The sequence below is a fragment of the Bombus terrestris genome, chromosome 5, assembly GCF_910591885.1.
Source record: "Bombus terrestris chromosome 5, iyBomTerr1.2, whole genome shotgun sequence".
Lineage (NCBI taxonomy): Eukaryota > Metazoa > Arthropoda > Insecta > Hymenoptera > Apidae > Bombus > Bombus terrestris.
The window spans coordinates 1,665,827-1,682,132 of NC_063273.1; the positions used below are offsets into that span (position 1 = coordinate 1,665,827).

At 37.3% G+C, this 16,306-nt stretch overlaps 3 protein-coding genes across 13 annotated transcripts in view; 2 read left to right on the top strand and 1 right to left on the bottom strand.

The window, feature by feature from the left end:
• Positions 1 to 8,782, bottom strand: part of LOC100649291 (septin-7) — a 40,618-nt gene extending 31,836 nt beyond the window's left edge. Inside the window, exons 1-2 of one of the 4 annotated variants that reach the window (XM_048406044.1) lie at positions 8,613 to 8,764; positions 1,810 to 1,811 (exon numbers count right to left, since the gene is read on the bottom strand). In XM_048406044.1, the coding sequence (XP_048262001.1) occupies positions 1,810 to 1,811; positions 8,613 to 8,625 (15 nt within the window). In that variant the 5' untranslated portion in view covers positions 8,626 to 8,764. Of the gene's footprint in view, positions 1 to 598; positions 1,335 to 1,809; positions 1,812 to 3,471; positions 5,227 to 8,612 lie in introns of those variants that run through there. The other 3 variants (XM_048406042.1, XM_048406043.1, XM_048406041.1) reach the window with 3 other exon arrangements.
• A 265-nt stretch (positions 8,783 to 9,047) lies between these two features.
• LOC100649057 (lysophospholipase-like protein 1) lies at positions 9,048 to 10,489 on the top strand. Its single transcript, XM_012308937.3, has 4 exons — positions 9,048 to 9,517; positions 9,626 to 9,750; positions 9,830 to 10,090; positions 10,173 to 10,489. Exons 1-4 carry the CDS (start codon positions 9,439 to 9,441, stop codon positions 10,404 to 10,406), a joined length of 699 nt encoding a protein of 232 aa, XP_012164327.1. The 5' UTR covers positions 9,048 to 9,438; the 3' UTR covers positions 10,407 to 10,489.
• A 176-nt stretch (positions 10,490 to 10,665) lies between these two features.
• LOC100651638 (putative uncharacterized protein DDB_G0289263) lies at positions 10,666 to 15,747 on the top strand. Of its 8 annotated transcripts, none has more exons than XM_012308939.3 (6): positions 10,672 to 10,793; positions 11,369 to 12,624; positions 12,699 to 12,964; positions 13,878 to 14,222; positions 14,391 to 14,625; positions 14,693 to 15,747. In XM_012308939.3, exons 4-6 carry the CDS (start codon positions 13,883 to 13,885, stop codon positions 15,609 to 15,611), a joined length of 1,494 nt encoding a protein of 497 aa, XP_012164329.2. In that variant the 5' UTR covers positions 10,672 to 10,793; positions 11,369 to 12,624; positions 12,699 to 12,964; positions 13,878 to 13,882; the 3' UTR covers positions 15,612 to 15,747. The 8 variants fall into 8 exon arrangements, with proteins under 8 accessions (XP_048262006.1, XP_012164329.2, XP_020718833.2 ...); XM_020863174.2 differs by having other exon boundaries at positions 12,699 to 12,714; XM_048406050.1 differs by having other exon boundaries at positions 11,369 to 11,620; positions 11,773 to 12,624; positions 12,699 to 14,222.
• The last annotated feature ends 559 nt before the right edge of the window (positions 15,748 to 16,306 follow it).

A 16,306-nucleotide genomic window follows, 5' to 3' on the forward strand; every position in this document is an offset into this window, starting at 1 on the left:
AGATCATTGCCATTATTCCTGAACGCTTAAAGAAACTTTTGCAATCCTCGTTCTTTCGGTATTTGACGATTTTTAATAATTTCATACCGCTTTACCTAAATGTATCACAGTTTGATATCTAACCTATTTTCAACGTTTATCCTTCGACCCAATATTCGAATAGTATTATAAACTAAATTAAAAAATAAAATAATTTAAAGAATTTGCATGTAGATAAGGATGCTAATTATGCTTAACCTTGATTGTATATGTATATACATGTATACAGCGAAGAAACGAAATCGTTTACGAACAATATGAAACATTTTGAAATGTCATTAGTATTGCAACGAGAAACATCTATCACGATTGTAGTGGCAAAATTTGAAACAAATCTGCCCAGTTGGATATCTTTTACCATCGATTGCTACTTCTTTCGTAAATCTTTCACTCTGTTTTTTTAAGCTACGTATCAACCTGCAACAATTCGATCTTGTTATTTTCGTTCTCTTCTTTCCCATTTATCTGTGCCACTTGTTATTTCTCGTTTATCAGAAATTTATTATCGAACGAATAAATAAATAAACATTAGAAAAAAGAATTTAACGAAAGTAACTACCTGTTGAGACGGTTTGGTTAGTTGGCCATATCTGGCAAGGATCGCCGGGTTTAGACGACGTCTCGATGCTGTAGATGCTGACATTTTAACGAATCTATCGTCAGAACGATCGTCCTCGTTTTCTTTATTAATCGCGCTCCACTCGTTAGAATTCAATCGATCATCGCCGTTCGTCAGACTTTACATACCCTCTGACGTCCGTAACATTTTCGGCACTCGAGCACGTAATTGATTATACGAATCGATAAGGAACAACTTTAAATACACGAATAAAGACTAGCAGCTCGCAATAGCGAAGCTTCCACCCTTGTAACAATTAATTCAACTACTTAAGGAACGAATTTCCCGTGTCTATATGACAAAGGCAATTAAACAGCGAAGACAGAATTAATTGGACACGCTCACGCGAAAACTTCCAACGAGCCTGATTATCAGTGGTTATCGCAATTCCATGATAGGCCGCACCGTGAGTATCGCACATCGATTATCCCTTCGTTTCGGTGCAAAACTTGCGTTCCAAGCACCTTACTCACTGTGATGATTTTGATTGTGCACGTGAATCGTATCACTATATCATCGAACACTGATATCTCATACGTTTTACTTGAACGTTACACCGCATGTGTCAGAAAGATCACAGAAAAGAACTGTCGCTTAACACGTTCAATCCGACACGACTCATCGATGATGCTGAAGCGATGATTTCGTTTCGTCATCATTTAAATATTGCTACAGCTAAGAACCGGACATTAATGTCTAACGAAAAATACACACACACACACATATATATATATTATTTTACAAAAAAAAAAAAAAAATAGTTAAATAACGATAATGAGGAGAATAACGAAAGTTGAGAGAATTACGCGAGTTACGAAAAGATTTCACGTAACATGCTAGATAAAAATATAGTAGATTGAACGTATCAAGATTTAAAGGAATAACAATGCGGTATCGGTGTGGAAAATATGCCGACTGAAAGGATCGAAGCAGGGATCGATCGGTCGTATTTCGTCAACGAATTACGAATGGAAGAGAATGCGAGGACAAGAGGCAATGGTAAACGAAACGGTCTTCTTGGTAGGTGAACCAAATCGTACGGATTGCCAGTACGGAAAGCACGTCCGTGATTTTAGTATTGCGAACACGGGACGCGCTTGCACGCGTGTCGGCCGACAATTGGAATGTGACTAGCCTTATCAGAAACTTACCGCTGCCGTGGTGTCCGAAGTAGCCGTGGCGGTTGTGACGTTGTCGTGGTTATAGCGATCATCGTCATCGTGTCGGCGTTTATCGCGTAGCGTACGGTCATCCAACATCCGCGTGAAACCGGAAACAGAAAAACGGAGAGAGAGAGAGCGAGGAAGGAAGGAGGAATGCGATAAAAGGATGTCGGGGATAAGGACGAGGACCGGCGATGTTGAAGGAAAATAACGTTCGTGTTAGTACATTGCAGTCAAAATATCGTCGGGTTTGCTAGATGAAGCGTACGACTAAACAGACAGATCTCTTAAAAATGTTCGTCTTGATAATAATAAACATTACGTAATAATATATTAAGAAAAATATTTGCACGTTTTTGGTAACCGCGTTCAAAGTGAAAAATCTGATACCAGCCGTTTTAAATGGTTCGCTAGTTCTAGCGTTAATAAATATCTCGCTTTTCGAACTCAGTTTTGCGAATACCTGAAAAGCGACCATTTGTTATACATATAATTATCACGTTCTCCTCTGTCAAGGCCACAATATTCAACGGTTGTACAAATTCTTCAAATAAATGAATTGCTTTAGGTAACTCGAAAATTGGTTATCGTGTGTTAAATTACGTAAAATGGGTATCGAGTACGCTTATTTATATTATTATGAGTTGAGTTTCACCCGAGTATGTATATCGCGCCTCAATTATTATACCGTTACGTTCGCCATAAGTTCTTTCTTTTTCGTCATCTCGCTCGATTATTGATTTGTATTCTCTACACTGTCAATCTACACTGTGGAATGCAGCGAAGGAATTAACGTAATTGAAACTGGCAAAGTGCCGAGGACAACCTTATTGGGCAATCGGGTCATTCGATTAGGCGATCCACTAATTATCTCGAGCAGGTTATTAACGCGTTAGAACGTTACAGTGGAACGTACTCGTTCTGATTCTACTTTATCGATACACAGATACATGTTCGTTCCAAAATGCATCTTTCCCTGCTAACTCGTGTACGTATATAAATAATTATCTTTATACCAGTTAACGACGTTTCCAATTCTCAAGATATCTCGAATATCGTTCTCGTTCCAACCGATTAGAACGCTGTGACGATCCGATTAAAAAAAAGGTACGTCTTTCGAGCGAGCAATTTAATCGAAATATCGATAATGTGATGCGAATTAATCGGTCTCGTCCGACAAAAGTGGAACACGCATAAATTGTGTCTGTCGATTTCATAGTCGCGACTCGGCCACTCAGAAATCGAATTGAACGACTCGATTTTTTGAAAATATCTTAATTTTAATAGCAGGCTAGCATTTTAAAGACCAAACGACCAATATAAAACTGTACCATTTGCCTAGATGGAAAAGATATTCAAATAAAATGTTTAGAACTTGCTTTCACGATTATAACGTTGGAAAGTAGAATCGAGCAAAGATTTTGAACGAAATGTTAATTCGTTGATCAACGTTGCGTTTAACGTTGGCCCTTAATGGATCGATCGTTTCACGGCCATAGCCTGCCAAGTTACACACGTACAATGAATTAACCCTAATTACTCTGCCAATCGAAAAATCAAAACGTTTTTTTCTTTCGTTCGTATGCTACGATTATACGCCGCTAGATTATTTCATTGGTAATTAATGGAACCGCAAAAGAAGTCGCTTACGTGTATTTTGCGGGATAAACACCACGGTGGAGGTTTCCATTTTGATCATTGGAATATCAACTCCTCCCCTTTACTTTGTCGCTGCTATCAAACTTTTTCTTTCGGGCTTGAAACTGGCTGGAATCACGGGACCAGCTTGAGACGCGAGGAAACGTGGCACGAAAATAGATATCGCAAAAAGTAGAGAACCGCGAAAATGCCGGTGTCGGATCTTAAATATCATGAGAATTCCCCTTGTGCTGGTTCTGGCACATCCATTCGACCGTACTTTAACTCCGCTACATCCTGCGGCCCATCGTCGATCCGATCCTCGTATTTTTCGCTATCCTTGATAAACCTCATACGCTTGGGGAATATAGTACACGATAGAAGAAACGTTAATACGGGCGTCCCTCTTTTTAAATTTCACGCTAAAGTTCTCTTTAACCCACCAAAGACCAAGCACGAAAGTGAAAAAGGTAATGAAAGCAAAGAAAGTATACCGTTTTCAAGATGCAAAAAGATATACGAAACCCTCGGCCAATATTTGCAGCTTCTTTTCATAACCACTAACGAAGAGACGAAGCGACGCTAGAAAATAGAATAAATCGACCGATGAAAAAATTGCAAATGTTGCGCGAGATGTTGCGTTGGCGCGGTGTTGGCGCAGTGTTGACGCTTAAAGAGATAAAACGTTCAAATGTTCTTCCTCGTCGTCGAAACAAAAAAGAGGTCGGAAGAGAAAAATTTCAAGAGCGCAGGATCGAAACGTCGAAACGAAATTATCGAAGACCTCCGAGCGCGATATCGCTCTGAACGAGAGATAACGTTCGCTCTTAGCGAAGAATTCCTCTGCGACGTTCCTACGTAGGTAAAATATCGTAGTAACCTATTAAACACGCATCAGAGTACTAACCGATGATCAACCGTAAATGCACGTAAAAAGTGGAGAAAATATTAACTCTGTATCGAGATGGATCGAACAGATGGAATTAACAAGCCGCGGCTGTCCCGTTGATTTCTTTCGATCTCGATATCGGATGCTCCTCGTTTCACCTCGTTCGTATCGACGGATCGGATAACGTGAGATAATCGCGATAGAAGCGAAATTTCTAAGATTTGCGCAGCGCTACAAAAGCGACGGAAGACTCGAAATTAGATTAGCCAGGGAGAGCTATTGGCTGGAGATTTCACGGCGCGTTTTCTCGTTACTCGCGCGGAACGAAAGCGTTTGAAATTCCACCGATCGAACGACGACTCCGTCAGATAAAACGATCTCGATCGATGAAAACAGTGCTCGCGATGACCGATCACTCGAACGATCCGGCTAACTCCATACGCTTGCTTCGTCCTTGGTTCGATCCTTTGTTCGCTCAGTCGTATCGAAATACGATCGGTCGTCCAACCGAAACACGGAATCTCGATTCCTTCTCATCGAACACGAGCGTTTTTCATCGTCAAGGGAGAATCGTCGCAGGAACAAAGAGTAATCGAGAAACACCAACGTCGAATCGACCGTTCTGATTACAGTTTAAAGTGTTTAAACCACACTGCTACCACTACCACTGCTCTGTTTGTTATACACATGGCAAGGATTCCACTCGTGGAATGGCAAGAAATTCGAAGAAACGGAGGAAGAACGCGAAAAGAATCGGATCCTCGTGTACCGGTTAGCGATGTTCGGTAACTCGGTGGAGGGCTCCGCGTGTCTACACTCTATACGTCGAATACAGAAAGTGTACTAAAATGTTGACGAGGCACGCGGGTTCACGATCGGCCAGCGGCGTGGTGGCGAGCCTCCGCGTGTTTCACGTGCCGGCGATGAAGTGGCCGGCCGTTCTCTGTGCGCGGCACAATTATAATGTTAAACCTAGCGTCTTCTCTCTGCCTCCCTCTTTTCTTTCTTTCCTTCTTTCTATTTTACGTTCCGGCCGGTGCACCGGTTCTAAGCTGCCGTGGCTGTTGCCCCGTCAATCACCCGCCCAACTTCCATCCTATACGCACCGCGCATTCCGATTTATTAATTATTTTTATTCCAACGACTCCATCGTATCACCGCGTATCAATTTGCATAAGAACACACGCATAATCCATTACGCATCTGTAGTGACGCGTTTAACGCTTTAGCGCGAAGTATTCTAATATATTTCGAGTTACGGTGCCGCTTTTATAATCCGTCACTTTCGTATTTCCGTAAAATGGCATTTTTTAATGGACAGAAAAATGGACTGAAGAAAATGTCTAATACGTATGGATACGCGGTAGACTTTCTTCCATCGTTTTTAATTCGTCACGGTGAAGCTCGAAATCGGAATAGTCGTATCGCGAAACGAATAAGCTTTTGGAAACCTTCGCGGAGAAATTTTCTATGAAACTAATTGCAATTAAAAATAACCGTGGCAAAGGCCTCGGGAAACACATTGCGACCCTCTTGAGTTAGTCTCAAGTTGAGAGTCGCAGCGACCCTTTTTGTTGGAGATGTGGGCTTTAGTGCTTTGAAAAGAAATTTTACACGTTCTTTCGAAATGTTACGTTTCTCCGTACAATTTTTCTAGGAAAGTAGAGAATCCAAAATTTGATATAGGATTGTGTAACTTCAGAGTTACATGTCACTACAGAACAGGCATAGCTGTGGAAATAAACGAGAGGTCGATGACGCAGAGGTAAGACAGAATTGGAAGAAAGTTTGATTTTTAACGGCGACCGATGGCTTTTTCTTTCCGATGGAATAACGTGGATGAAATATCGACGGGATATGGAGAATTCGAAACGAAAGAAGCCTCTTTCTACGCTTGTTGTGAATAATACATGACGCGGAGTTGCTCGCTGTGTCGAGTATGTATATATGTATACTCGAAATTCGAGCCGAATAAAATTCATTTTGCGTAAACCGAGTTGAAGATCGGTACTTTTAGCGGCTCGATTATTCAGCTATTCAAACGCTTGCTTCGTTATTCGATTTTCTTTTAATACTACCAAATATTTATACAATGCCCTTCGAACACCCTAGAGAATTTGGAAATGCCTATTGATAATTTATCGATAAATTATCGGTTACGGTATCGTGATATCGATAAGATAAAGATTAGAAAAGTGAAATTCCAACATGTGGCCGTATAATTTACTTACATTCTCGTTTACTCTCCCTTATCTTACATACATATGTACATATACCGAATTAACGACACTATCGATAAGTTGCTAATATTTAGCTAATGTTTTTCAGTCGACGATCGTTTAAATAGAAGCTTCGATTCAGGATGCAGTCGGAAGAGGCGACAAGAAGAAGTTCGAACCATCTTTAAATACAGATAGCTATTCATTCAAGTTTAGCTTCGAGGTCAGACAAATGAATGTACAATAAAGCAAGGTTCGGAATGCGTCGCCAATCAGTAATAACTGATCGTTATATTTCCTTTTTTCCCTCGTCGCTCCTTACTCGATGATTCCTCGTATTCAACGTAAAATTATTTCACGAGTGAAATCGAAGAACAATCTGAAATTATTCGTTTCGTTAGCCCATTAAAAGTATAAAGATGTTACAAATATGTCAAATTCTTTAAACGTCAGAGAATTGTAAAATCCAGGTGGGAGAATTAGCGACGAGAAAGACACTAGGCTAGTCCCTGAAATTTATCGTTCGTAGTCAGAATGTTAAGAAAAAAACGAATGACCGAACAAACAAATTAAAGGAACAGAATTCGACAGTGTAAATTGATTGAAAAATGTCGCAAATGAAATGCTGCGTTAACGCAATGCGTCCGTCCTTAATGGATTAGAAACAACGATATGATTGTAACTTTCTTTCACTAAGGATATAGATAGACACACCTTTTAGGAAGAAAGTAAAATACACGGACAAGCAAGATGTACATACTCGCTATTATTGCATTACTACCAAGATCAAAATATATGCGACAGATATGATTTCACCGAGTCGTGTAGAATAATAGTTTAATGTTACATGACTAAAGAAAACGAGCTAGTTGGGGACACCGCATTACGGCCACTGGTAAAACAGCTGGATCACAAACATTAATACTATACGCTAATATTAGATACTACTATATGATATTCCTTCCGTACCATCGATATTCCTGATATTTTTTTAATAAATACTAATGTTACAAACTTTAATATATCTATTGGCTTGTAAATACGGAATTAAAATAATAAAAGATAATTTCTATAAGGCAATTTAAAATAATCAAGTTGTATTATTTTTGTTGCGAAACATAGAGCGAATGTAATTAAGATAAACAGCGCGCAGGAAGAGAGTTCAGCTCTCAGAAAAGATTTGTTTTGATTCCTCCTGGTTAACTTGAGATGGCAATTTACACCGTGCTATTTAGACCACTTGTGTACGGTTGAGTAAGTGATGGTGATAAGTGAGATGAAACATAACATTGAACTACACCGTACAACCAGTAATGCAAGCTGCACGATCTTTTACAGCGAGAGTAAAAAGAAAATTCTATTTTTAATTCCTACTAAAAAAAAGCCAGTTGACAAGAAATTTACATATATTTATCCTGATCTTAACAAATGCTTATTTAAATCATTAAATCATTTTAAGTATTTTAATTCTATTAACATTGTCTGAATCTGAAATCGCATACGCACATTATGCATGGTGTACACAATGCTTGTAATAAAAAATACACATATAGTACTATAATATTGTTATCTAATATTTATTGCAACAGGAAATCGGTTATTAATTATCACACAATATGCCTATACGTAATACAAAAAAGTGAGAATATATTATGTTTCGCACGATGTTTTCATAAAATGTTGCTGTTGACAGAGTTCATACGAAAAGAGAATAGTAAGAACTGTACACGGTACAAAAGAAAGTAAGAATGAACTACGCGTTGTAGGATGACAAAACTCAGAGGAATCTCGATTCTAAAGATATATGTGATGTAATAGTAAAGAGCAAAAAGTAATAATGCAATTTATGTGGTTAAATTAAAACGGTTAAAAATGTGTTTCATCAAATAGTTGGTAGGTTAGGTCGGCTGCTGTATTGACCGGGCAGTTACGGCTTACGGCGCTGTGTATTGACGCAAAAATTTGGCGCCCTCAAAATGGTTGTCTCAACGAGCCATCGAATTTCTACGTATTGCACGCGTTGAAGGATGCTTCTCGCTACTCACCACTTCTCTGCATCGTTCCGCTAGGTCGTTACGATTCATTAAACATAACTCTACCGATCGAACAGCGTGAGAAAAATTTTAGCAGAACACCACCAACGTATCCATCGACACGACACCAAACCCTGTCAACGCGACCAACTACTCATGCCTTAACCCAGCCGCTACCGCTGTCTGGCATGCGTTTTCAAATGATCTCGAAGAAAGTCGAATGGTAATCGAGATATGCGTGCGCAGAAATGAGGTTATGTCAACGATTCGACCGTCGAGCGAAAACTTTTTATAAACAATTGACCCAACACTCTCATCGTACAATTCCTATGAAAATACTTCGTATTTGTTTCGACTACATCATAATATATATTTAACGTTGAAATATTACCATGCTATAACTTAGATTGATATTTTAATTTACGATAATTGATAAATATTTGAATTGGAAGAGACACGTATACTTTACATGGCATACATAACGTAGCTTTATTTACCAAAGTGCATTGTATAAATGTTTTTAATAAATTTACACGCTCTTTATCCCTGTTTACAATTAGTATAAAGAATAAATATATATTAAATATGTACATATGTATTTTATTAAGTCTATCATACAATTTTTAAACGTTGAGAACTACCTTCACGGAATAGGAATATTTAAGTTATTCGTTTAGGAATTGTAAGATCGAAATGTTGGACGTCTTGCTCTGCACGATAAAGGGAAGATAATGACCATAAAAGAGTAGATAATTATATAAACAATATGAAAAGTCATCAATCAGCTTTTGGTTGTTGACTAGTTTGGTGTCATCATCGATAAAACGTTAAGAGTGATATGGCTAAGCTACCTAAGATTAGCGTCGTAAATGCCAGTAACATCCATAGTGCTACTCTATTCCTTTTTCATGGATCAGGTATATTTATATTACTTGTCAATAAGTTTTTATTTATTATTGATTATTTTTTATATGAAATAATTAATAGACGAACGTTGAAAGTCATTTTTCATATTACTATTTCAGGAGCTACTGGCAGTAATTTTAAAGAGTGGATCGATATTCTGAATAGGGAGGAATTAAAATTTCCACACATAAAAATTATTTACCCTACCGCACCTCTTCAACCTTATACACCTCTTCATGGGATGGTAATATGGTAAATTGACACAATAAATTTAAAACATATAAAACAGATTGATAATGTATGCAAAATAATTGTTATTTCAGCAAAGTCATGTATGGTTCGATCGTAAGAGTATATCTATAGAAGCCCAAGAAGATACTGAATCAATAAATTCAATGTGTATAACTATTGCAGAACTTATCGATAAAGAAATTTCTGATGGTATACCAAATGATAAAATCGTTCTTGCTGGTTTTTCGATGGGAGGAGCCCTATCAATGTATTTATCATATAGGTACAAATTATCTTTAGCTGGATGTTGTGCTATGTCTAGCTTTCTTAATAAAAATTCATTTGTATATCAGGTACGTATGGTGGTATAAACTCTCATATTATTATTTTTTAATATCAACGCATTTGACACTTGTTTTTTGTTATCACGTATAGCATTTGAAAAACAATCCAGGAATACGTGCTCCACCTCTTCTGCAATTTCACGGCGTTGATGATAAGCTCGTCCCAATAAAATGGGGAGAAGAATGCTATAACAGTCTAAAAGAACTTGGTGTTAATGCTCAATTTGTACCATTAAATAATGTAGATCATGAATTAAGTAGGATCGAGATACAGGCCTTCAAAGAGTGGCTTTTGAACATTTTACCACAGAAATTATCTGACTAATTTAACTATACGAAATTTGTACTTTTGTAAAATATCGTTATAAATATTTTAATTAAATAAACGATATATGTATGAGAAAAAAATGTATTTATTCTTCGAGCAAAATTTAGAAACTAATAAGAAAAATTATATTTAAAATATTAAAGTAAAAGAGATGGGAAAGGGTAGAAAAAACTACAACGATTTTATATACGAGAGTGGGGAACAGGATAGGAGGGAGATAAACAAGCGCCACCAAGGAGAGCATCGACGAATCGTAAGCCAGTGGTCTCAAGGGGTCGTGAGAAGGTGCTGCGCCCCACAAGCAACGGAGAAGTTCGAGGGTAGTAAAGTAGTAACGCATTCGACACACTGGCCTCATATACCGGATATAACCCACATATTAAGGTACATACAACGAATAAATACTACCGTCTTTGTAATCGTTATCCTTTCGACGAAACGAAGATTTAGAAGAAGTCAAAAGTTCAAATGTTACTGTGTTACTTTATATAGATCAATAGTTATAAATCGTGATGCAAATATTATGCAGATATTGTTGAGACTAAAAGTGATTATGTAGCGTGAAACTTACCCCTCGAATTTACTACATATTATCACATGTACACAGTTTTATCTTTCAGTGTGACAATAATGTGCGATAATGATGTGCGTGTATCATGGCTACGACATTGTTCAAATATATTATTACAAACAAGTATTATATTTGCATTTAACTTGTAATTGATTAATCTCAATCTCGAAGAATTGCTAATTAGTTCGATCTGATTTTACAAACAATTAAATAAATTCGAGTTAGAAATATACATATATCAGTGACGTTTCTAGATATTACATCAAAATTATACGCCGTAGAGAAAAGAAATATTTTAAAAAGTTATTGTGTGAATGCACAATGCATCGACAGTAAATAATATTTTTTTTTTTTGTATTATTTAATTTGTACTTTACAATTTGTTCAGCTGGACATTCGGTAAATTGTAAATAATATGGCGCGCCTTCATCTGCAATCGATGACGTCAAAGTCAACGGAAAGGGATGTCAACGATTCGATTTAACAATTAAATGGAATGCCTGCATCCTTGCAAAGGTTTCAGATGAAAATATGTCAAACGTGAAATGAATGAAATGAATATTGTTCGCTGATAAGAGCGTTAATTAAATTGAAATGTATATCATATGTCATCGAGTGTTATGGAAAATTTGTCACACAAGTAAATATCGTTTGACCTGAACACGACATAGCTAAAAGAATTCTCGAATTCGTCGCTCTACTATATAAAACCGTACTGCGTCTGATGAAATCGATCGGCAAACGTTTCAGGAAATTTGAATTTTCAATCGATGAAATTCAATCTTGTTACAGTATACAGCTGTTTAAAGCGAAACGAAGATAACAGAGGAGAAAAAAGAGGAACAAAAAGAAACGGCGCTAACAAAAGTACGTGACGAGGAAATGTCGTGATAAGATACGACAATAGGACCCAGGCGTCGGAACTTAGGTCGTGAGGAGGGAACACGGCTAAGAAATAAGAAACGAAATGTATTGGCCAGCGGACGTTCCTAATTGAAAAATAGAGGCATCGAAGGCGAAAAGCAGCAGGTTGATGTTAAGTGGGGAGATATTAAAATGGGTCAAGAGTATCTCCATGATGACAGTGTACTTACGTTGTTCGACTTCACGCTCGATGCCTTCGTGAAGAGATTCTCCTGCGAACTCGTCGCGAGGATCATCGAGTCCGCGATATAATATAACGCCGTCATCGTTTCCTCCAATGTCATTGACAACGAGTTTCAAACTAGTTCCAATGTAAATTAATAATCTTAACCGCGTAATATTTCGCGATAAATTTCAAAACGAGCAAATTTACCGCGGAAATATAATAATTTATTAAGAGACAGAAAAGAGAAATGAGATTGTTAATGGAATTATTATCTTGTCGTGTCAACGATAAGTAACTAACGTACCACTTAAGTTGTGTGTACGTTTCTTGGATTGTTGTTAGTTTATGTAGAAACTTTAAATCGCGCGATGCGATACGTTACGGGCAACGACTGTCGGCATAATCATTTTGCGTTTAAAAATCGTTGAAGGGGAGAGAAGAATATTTTTCTGCGAAATTTAAAAAGATTATTTTCGTGGTGTACGGATCGCGCAAAATTACGGAGTCTGTGTCCACCACGGGGGCGACTTGGCTGTACAACATTACTACCCAAGGTAAATGAATTTTTGTTATATTTAATTACACCTTTACCTAATCGATTTTACATATAATTGATTTCAAATAAAAGGAACTTGAAACTTGTGGTAAGAGAAAGAAACGAAGATTGTTTCAAAGGATACTACTACATACACATATTTATGATACATGTATCTGTTATGCAAGAAAATCAATTTATTAAATATAACATATCGCAAATCGAAACGATGCGTTTCAAGTTGAATAATTGAACGAAAACATCATGAAATATATTTGCATTTTGCTAATGAAGAAACCGCAGTTCCGAAGTTTAGCTACAACAATTACCAGATTACCACTTTCTCTGTATCAGAAAACGTACGTAATATTCCGACACTTTCCAAGTAATCTATGAACCTAGGTACGATTGGAATTACTGACCCACTATCGTCGGCTGTAATATGTCAAGATTACCGCACTCTTCTTACTTTCACCTTACTTTACTTCCCGACAGATAACGAAACATATTCTGTTAGCGTAAAGCGTAAGAGAGAGCGTTCCAACGTTCGAAGTTGTTTGTCGCACGTGTTATAATCGATGCGCTTCAGGTAGCTTCATTATCATTACCATTACCATTACCGTACAGTACGATCATTTCTCTCTTCATCGAACTCCGTGACAACGATGTGTAGCATTTAATATGTAAAATGTATCTACGTAAAAATAATTTATACCGTTAATTAATAGACTAAAAGAAGGCAAACGAAAGGAAAAGATCGATTTTGATGGAATCGACGTGGGTCAATATGGGTATGCTAAAAACATTGCAGCAGCGATGGAAAATGTACGATTAATTTTTCAAATAATGTAATAAAGTGTTCGGTAAACGGCGATAAAATTTTGCTTGCATTAAAATCCATCGCACAAAATTGGATTATTGCCAAGAACAGATGCGTTAGTATCGCTATTTACTCCGCATTGCGGATTGAAATACATTTATCGCGCGAAAGGAAAAATGTTTGCGATTAATGTCCGATTGTTCCTGCAAAACGTGTCCAATAGACGGAAGCGAAGGTCGCCGCGAGAGAATAATACCTGAACTTGGATTTCTTTTATGTAATATATTAGCGCATAAAATAACTAAATACAGAGAATACAACAGGGTAAAGTATCTAAATATAGGATAAAATAAGGAAGTAAAGAAGTTGATTCAAACTATTGTGGTTCATTTATGTATGAGCCAATGATACTAACTAATCGAAAATATTTAAGAAGGGTATGACGATTACAGGGGAGATGAGCAACAGCGCTGGGTTAGGATTCGGCATCGGTCTCGGCGGCGGCGGCGAAGGTCCAGTCCTTACAGCCGCTCAACAACGCCAAGGGGTAATCACTTTTTTGGTGATGCTAGCTGTGCTCTGCTTTATATTCGCTTATTGCTGTTGGGGCGCACCGTTCTGCAGATCATTGTGCAGACGACACTGTTGCTGCCAACTCGAAGATCCAGAGCCAGATTCACGATTTAGCAATAACGATCAAACTATGGTAGCAACACCAACGATTATTCTCTTGCCACACGGTAGAATGCTGGTTGTGGATGGTACGATCTTCACGCAGTTTCAAACCGATCCAACTGGTGAGATTGCAAATGTATACTAAACTTCGGTGCTCCTTTCTTCTTCTTCTCCTTTACTTTTCTCTTCTGACATTATGAAAGATATATAAGAAAGAATCTTTCAAGTTGTAGAATATCAACGAATCGAAGACGAAAATGTTAGTTACTCTATGTTATTTGTCGGAACAGGTTTAGATTTGGTGGAACTAGGTGATAGCGTACTACGTGCTCAAAGAAATCCACGAGGCATAATTCGACATCAGCTACAAAACAGCCAAGGTAGTATACTTGAGATGGATGCGGAAACGTCAAGCAAAGATAGTTTAGGATCCGTTGGGTGTTTTCCACCACCAACTTACGAGAGTATCTATGGTAAAGAAGAGTCGGATATGCCGCCATCGTATTCCGATATCTTACTACACAGGTCAGTTTTAATTCTAAAGATATTTGCGATAATTTCTCTTTAACAGATTTGATAATTCTATCGTTAGGTTTGCCAATCTTCCTCATGAGATAGATATGCACGGTTATTGTCACGATGGCAAAGAAGAAATTGAAATGCAAAGTTTAGATGGTTGTCCGCATATACTAAGCAATCCGATGAATACAATAGCATACCCTTATGCGACGGTAACGAATTTCTCGAGTCAAAGCTTCCCACGAAGGACCGTCTCGAGAAATCCATCCATCATTAGCAATCCACTTGATAGCTATTACGTCGATAACGAATTAGAATTATACCGGTTGAGTCAGGAGATGGTACCACGAGTATTTAGTAATGCGAACTTTGAGACTCTTAGAACTTATCAAGATGAAACTTCGTTTTATAATGTGAACGGAAACGTAAGCGAACGACAAAGCGATACGTTGTCGAATAATGGAAATTATTGCTTGTCCGATAATAACATTCGAAACAACGAAAGAGTGATCCCAAATAATACCGATCAAGTATCGAGGAATATAACGTCAGCAAATGAGTTAATGAATACAAGAAATCTTGTTCGAAGCATATCGAGAACTAGCGAAGAAAGTAGAAATAACATAGAAAATTCACAGAGAGATAACCAAGAGACTGGAGTAGTTTTCGTCCGGATATCACGTTCCGACGATTGCAACAATAGCCACACTTCGCAAAACTGGTATAACGACGCAACTATCGAAAACGATAGGTCGAGAGAACAAGCAAATCAGGAAGATCGATCTAGTCTAAGAAATATACATTCCGAAAATGGCCAGACGGATGAAACCAATCACAATATGGAATCTAATCCGATAGGATATTATATAAGAAATCAAAGCACTGATGAGGCTGTCGGTAGGTCGCACAGGCTAGAAAACGAAGCTGTTTATTCTGACGAAGAGACTAGAAATTTTGGAGCACTGGCAGACATTCGCGAAAGTCGGGTATAACGTGAGATATAACACTGAAAATATATGATAACAATCGTTAGGAGGTAGAAAACTCTCTGACCAAAGGTGCATATGTCGATAATTACATTCTGTAAAAAGCTTATAATAAAAGTGGAAACATATTCTATTAATGTAACAGTTTGTTTTCATGGAAATTAATTACTTTGAAACGTATCTTAAATAATAAAATTCGCAGTACTAAGAGCGATCGAAATTTAGTAGAGAAATCTATTATGCAATTGAAATTAATATTATTTAATTTATCAGAATCAAATATTTTTTTTGTTAGTTCTTAATCTAAATGTACTATGATGGGTTTTAAGTCTATTTGTACACAAAAAGATAATTATAACATTTAAAAAAGCATGGAAAAATGCGGACAAATAATTCAACTGACCTAAGAGGATCACCAAATTGTTTAAGTCCTGAAAATAATTTTACATACAAAAAGGTACAATCAATTTAATTATGGTATAATAATGAGAGGAGAAAGACGAGGAAAAGTTGGTTCAGTCCGTCCAAGGGTTAATCTACACACTAGGTTCAGTAATTGTTAAGTAAATGACCGTCGTAAATGAATTCAAATATTTTTTACGCATTATTAGTAATCTATTCTACAGACTACTTGTTATATATTTGCTTTTTATATTATTTTAGTATAAAACGCAATACAGTTAACGATTTCTGAAATTCAA